This window comes from Lathyrus oleraceus, chromosome 6, assembly GCF_024323335.1.
Source record: "Lathyrus oleraceus cultivar Zhongwan6 chromosome 6, CAAS_Psat_ZW6_1.0, whole genome shotgun sequence".
NCBI lineage: Eukaryota > Viridiplantae > Streptophyta > Magnoliopsida > Fabales > Fabaceae > Lathyrus > Lathyrus oleraceus.
In genome coordinates, this window is record NC_066584.1 from 308663751 (window position 1) to 308669568 (window position 5818).

The 5818-nt window shown below is 39.9% G+C and overlaps 1 protein-coding gene across 1 annotated transcript; it reads left to right on the forward strand.

The window, feature by feature from the left end:
* Positions 1-4446: 4446 nt before the first annotated feature.
* LOC127095365 (uncharacterized) lies at positions 4447-5310 on the forward strand. The gene is made up of 2 exons (XM_051034069.1): positions 4447-4648; positions 4727-5310. The coding sequence occupies exons 1-2, from the start codon at positions 4447-4449 to the stop codon at positions 5308-5310; spliced, it is 786 nt and encodes a 261-aa protein (XP_050890026.1).
* The last annotated feature ends 508 nt before the right edge of the window (positions 5311-5818 follow it).

Consider the following 5818-nt stretch of genomic DNA (forward strand, 5'->3'; position numbering starts at 1 on the left):
TTTTCAGCCACTTTGCGTGTAGCCTCTAATGTGAACTCATCGCCTTTTCTTTTACGCGCCCTCTTCCATTTCTCATGGCGTGATGGTGGATATGGAGTGCGACCAAGGCTTATAGAATCGCCCTACTCTTGTTCCCTTTTTTTCTTCAATCATCATCTTTTCAAGTTTGTCATATCCTCCATGAGACAATATATGTGGATAGACATTTCTAGATCTATTAAGCTTTCCTTTTTTTTTCTCTTAGCCAAGAATTCAGGAGTGGTGCAAGACTTTACAAATTCCTCCCAACAATCCTGATCAATAAATGAATACATCTCATATGGAGGCTTTTCTATACTTTTAGCTGTTGAATAAGTGATGTAGATGTTTTTGATTGGCTGCATTTTGTGTTAAAACACTAACTGTACTCTGATGTCTTGACTGATGTCATGACATGCTTGAGTAGTATGCTGCAGGATTAGCTAATACAGGATTTACTGAATGTCAAACTGGATGTTATGACATTCATCCATGACAACAGATACTGAACTATAGAATAGTTGGTTTTTCTGTTATAGCTCAGTATTTATTTCAGTCTGTTTTTCAGGAGAATAACAGACCTGGCATATGACCTATTGTCTAAATGTCAAACTAAATGTTATGACATTTATCTCTGACAGCAGATACTGAATTATAGACTGGTTGGTCTTTCTGTTACAGTTCAATATTTATTTCAGTCTGTTTTTCAGGAGAATAACAGACCTAGCATATGGCCTATGCTCTGGACGTCAAACTGAATGTTATGACATTCATTCCTGACAGCATATGCTAAAGTGTAGGCTAGTTAGTTTTTCTATTTCAGTATTTTTCTCAGACTGTTTTTCAGGAATCTAACAGCTGTGCTAAAATCCAGGAAACTAACAGAAGAGCTAAATTCAAGAGCCCTAACAAATAGCCTATTTGTTAGCACCCTAATATGTGGAAATTAGTTTAACTTGCTTAACCTTAATTTTAGGAAATTCAAGTACAAGGCCCAAGTGTTGCATTATAAAAGGATGGCAATCCTACTTTCAGCAACTCAGGGGTTTCAAGCGTGAAAGATTTATTATACCATCATATTTCACTGCTGTATTTTATTTGTGTCTTGTATTAGGTTTAACTTGTGATCCAAGCAATTATCACCTAGATGATTGCATTGGACTAGGGTGTTCATTGAGTTGTAAGTGTTGTGTCACTCTAAGCTTTTAAGTGTGAGTGCTGTGTTTCTTGATTAAAGCTGTTAAGCACAATCAAGAGTTGTTTGAAGTATAACTTCGCCATTAACTTTAAACTAATTAAAGGTTGTAATCACTGTGGTGATTGAGGGGGAGTGAGTAGGAACTCTGGTCTTAGTTTAGATTGAAATTACATTGGGTAGGTATTAAGTGATAGGATTAAACAGTTGGTTTAAGGCCTGAATTAATTAGTGGATTTCCTCCCTGGCTTGGTAGCCCCTAGACGTAGGTGTGTTTGTCACCGAACTGGGTAAACAACTCTTTGTGTTATTTACTGTACTTTACATTTATCTTTTGTATACATTCCTGTCTGTGCAAAATTGGATGTCATAACATCCAGTGTGACATCGATAGTTTGTTACTAGAATTTCAATTGGCATCAGAGCAGGCACCCTGCCTGTTAATTTCTGGGTGAGATCTAGGGACGTTACTTTCTAGTACCATGGACAAGGATGTAGGATTCTCAAATAGACCACCCATGCTGGATGGTTCTAACTATGATGATTGGAAACCTCGTATGGTAGCCTTCTTGAGGTCTCTGGATAACAAGGTCTGGAGAGCTGTCAACAAAGGATGGGAACATCCAACGAAGACAGGCAAAGATGGAATTATTATGCAAATTCCTGAAGAAGAGTGGGACAAAGAGCGAGATGCATTATCCCTTGGAAACTCTAAGGCCTTGAATGCACTGTTCAATGGGATAAATAAGAACATCTTCAGACTGGTGCATCACTGTGAGCTGGCTAAAGAAGTTTGGGATACTCTCAAAACAACTCATGAAGGTACCTCCAAGGTGAGGATGTCTAAACTTCAGATGCTGACCACCAAGTTTGAAAATCTGAGGATGAAAGAGGATGAGACTATTCATGACTTCCACATGAATATTCTTGAAATTGCCAACACTTCTGGTGGCTTAGGAGAGAAAATGTCTGAAGAAAAACCTCTAAGAAAGATTCTCAGATCATTGCCCAAGAGATTTGCCATGAAGTTCACTGCTATAGAAGAGGCTCAAGATATCTGCAATATGAAGGTTGATGAACTTATTGGTTCTCTCCAAACCTTTGAAATGGGCTTGTGTGAGGATGTTGAAAAGAAAACCAAAAGCATAGCTTCTGTATCAAATACTGAAGAGGATTCAGAAGAAGGAAATATTGGAGGTGATGAAAGCATTTCAGAAGCTATAACCATGCTTGGAAGACAGTTCAACAAGTTCATAAAGAAGGTTGATCAAAAGGGCAGACCTAATGTCAAGAACTCTTCATCTGACATCAGTAGAAGATCAAAATCTGAAGAAAAGTTCAACCAAGGCAAGGGAATCCAGTGCCATGGATGTGAAGGTTTTGGTCACATTAGAGCTGAATGCCATACTTTCCTCAAGATGCAAAAGAAGGGACTATCTGTCACCTGGTCTGAAGGAGACTCTGAGAGTGAATCTGAAGGAGAATCTGCTAAACATGTCACTGCACTAACTAGTGTCTGTGCCTCTGATGATGGCTCAAGTGGAGATGAACTTACATTTGATGAACTTGCTGCTTCATATAAAGAGCTATGTGTCAAAAGTGCAGAAGTGTGTATACAAGGAGAAAAGCAAAAGAAACTCATAAAGGAGTTGGAAGCTGAGAAAAAGAAGCATCTGACAGTCATAGATGGTCTAAATGGTGAGATAACCTTGCTGACCTCTAAGCTAGAACAAATGACAAAATCCATCAAAATGCTGAATAAAGGAACTGACACCTTGGAAGAAATTCTAAAGGTGGGACAGAAGTCAGGAACCATGTCTAGTTTAGGCTTTGTTAAGAAATCCTCAATTGAACTCAAAAGCTCAAAGGCTAAAGTTTAGAAAATCAAGCAGAAGTCACCACCAATGTCACAACATCAGGGAAACAGGAGGAGTAACCATCAGAAGAAGAAATTTCAGAGATGGAGATGTCACTACTGTGGTAGATTTGGTCATATAAAACCCTTCTGCTACAGGTTGCATGGTTATCCTAACCAGATCCCTCAAGCCAGACCTAAGAAGAAGGCATCTAAGCATAATGCCCCCATCAAGAAACAACAATGGGTTGCTAGACTAGCTCACACATCTCTAAGGGCATCTACCAGAGAAGACTGGTATTTTGATAGTGGCTGCTCAAGACATATGACTGGGATGAGTAACTTATTGGTGGATATACAACCTCATACTACCAGGTATGTGACATTTTGTGATGGAGCTAAAGGAGAAATCAAAGGTGTTGGTAAGCTGGACTGTCTTGGAGTTCCAGAACTGAGTAATGTGCTGTTAGTAAAAGGACTAACTGCTAATCTCATCAGCATAAGCCAGCTACGTGATTAAGGCTTCAATGTACAGTTCACTAAGGAAGTATGTGTGGTGATGAATGGAGGTAATCGGGAAGTTATGAGAGGATCCAGATCCAAATATAACTGTTATTTGTGGGAATCTAAAGTCTCAAACCACTCCTCAAAGTGCCCCTTAGCCAAGGAAGAACAGGAAGTGAAGCTGTGGTATGGAAGACTTGGACAATTTCATTCAAGAGGAATGAAGAAGATCATATCTAAGGAAGCAGTTAGAGGAATCCCAAATCTGCTTATGGATGAAAGAAAAGTCTGTGGAAAATGTCAGCTAACCAAGATGTCACATCCCAAGATTGGACTTCCAAAAACATCCAAAATTCTGGAACCTTTGCCCATGGACTTAATGGTACCTATGCAGATTGAAAGTCATGAGTTGTCCTCACCTATTAGTCCTCATCAAAATGGTGTAGTTGCAAGGGAGAAACAGAATTGTGTATCATTATCCACTGCAGAAGCTAAGTACCTAGCTTCTGGTAACAGTTGCTCCCCACTGGTTTGGATGAACCAGATATAGACTGAGCACAATGTCACTCAGAATGTCATGACATTGGATGCTACTCAGTTTGACAATTTAAGGGGCAAAGTGGGAATGTGTCCTTCTGAGGAATTATAGCAACTAATGATGTTAGTTATTTTCTGTTTAATAATTCAAATTATTAAAAATTTGAGAGTTTGCTCTGATTGGTCAACAAATAATAGATACTGCTCGTGCAACAAGCGTTACCTCTTCCATCGTTTCAACTTTCAGTCTCGCAAGCTTTGTCTCAAAGAAACTTTTCATTTCGCCTCTAAGATATTCATCATGTCGCACCAATCCAACTCATCCTCCTCTAAGACCATGTCTGATTCCTCTAGCTCTGAATCATGCAACCCTAACAGGGAAGATCCTGTTGCTGACTCTGCGAATACCTCGCATGCAAGAAGACCTAAAGAAACTGTCTCAGGCTTCTCCTCAGCAATCGCGCTTGATGAACAAACCAGAGAAGGTTCCAGGTATGTTCAAAATGCCATTGCAACTATGGTGACTGGAATAATGTCTGGTAATCATAAGGTTCTTGGGGTTTCCATTCCCTTAAACACCATTGTACTTGATAATGTTGCTTGTTAAGAAAATACAGTCTCCTTAGGAAAGAATGTCTCTGATGATGCTGAGCAAACTGATGCTCATAAGGGGTCAAATATTGACAAACCCTTAGATAATGTGGGTGGTGAGGAAGTCCGTGTCACTCATGATGTCAGTGACAACCTTAACTGCGAAGCTGAAACAGTAGACCTGGAGGAATTTTCTGATAATGAGTTGTTGTCCTCAGTTGTCCCTAGCATAGCCAAGAGGATTAGGACTAGGAGAGAAAAGAAAATAGTGGCGCAAAGGTCCCCCAGAAAGAATATTGATGTGCCAACCTCTCCCAATCCAAAGGTGGCAGAAAGTTCCCTCAAGAGGAAAGGTCATGGTCCAACAAAATCTTGGAGCAAAGGGGTGCCCAAGAAAATGAAGACCAAGTCTGTTGTTGTGGAGTCTGACTCAGATGTTCCATGTGATGTCACTGCCACTCTGTCAAAGAAGAAGCCCACCACTAGCAAGCTTGCAGCTAGTGTCCCTGAGGTACCAATTGACAACATATCATTCCATTTTGCTTCAAGTGTAAACAGGTGGAAATATGTTTATCAGAAGAGGCTGGCTTTGGAAAGGGAATTGTCTTAGAATGTTCTGGAATGTAAGGAGATTATGGACCTTATTCAAGAGGCAAGTTTAATAAAGACTGTGACTCAGTTCTCAAAGTGCTATGAGATGTTAGTAAAGGAATTTATTGTCGATGTGTCTGAAGAATGCGTTGATGGAAAGTCTAAGAAATTCAGAAAAGTATATGTGCGAGGCAAGTGTGTAAACTTCTCTCCCTCAGTAATCAACATGTATTTGGGAAGACCTGATGTAGCTCAACCTGAGCTTGAGGTGACTGACAACAAAATCTGTCAAGTCATCACTGCTAATCAAGTCAGGAAGTGGCCTCTCAAAGGTAAGTTGGTGGCCAGCAAACTAAGTGTCAAGTATGCAATGCTGCACAAAATTGGAGCTGCTAACTGGGTGCCCACCAATCACAAATCTACAGTGGCTGTAATGCTTGGAAAGTTCATATATGCTGTTGGAACCAAAGCCAATTTTGACTATGGATCCTATATTTTTGATCAAACCTTGAAGCATGCAGGAAGCT

Coding starts and splice junctions, on each gene's coding strand:
- LOC127095365 (XM_051034069.1), top strand. CDS start 4,447: ATGTCTGATTCCTCTAGCTCTGAATCATGCAACCCTAACAGGGAAGAT. Junction 4,649..4,726: donor GGTGACTGGAATAATGTCTG/GTAATCATAAGG, acceptor AAGAAAATACAG/TCTCCTTAGGAAAGAATGTC.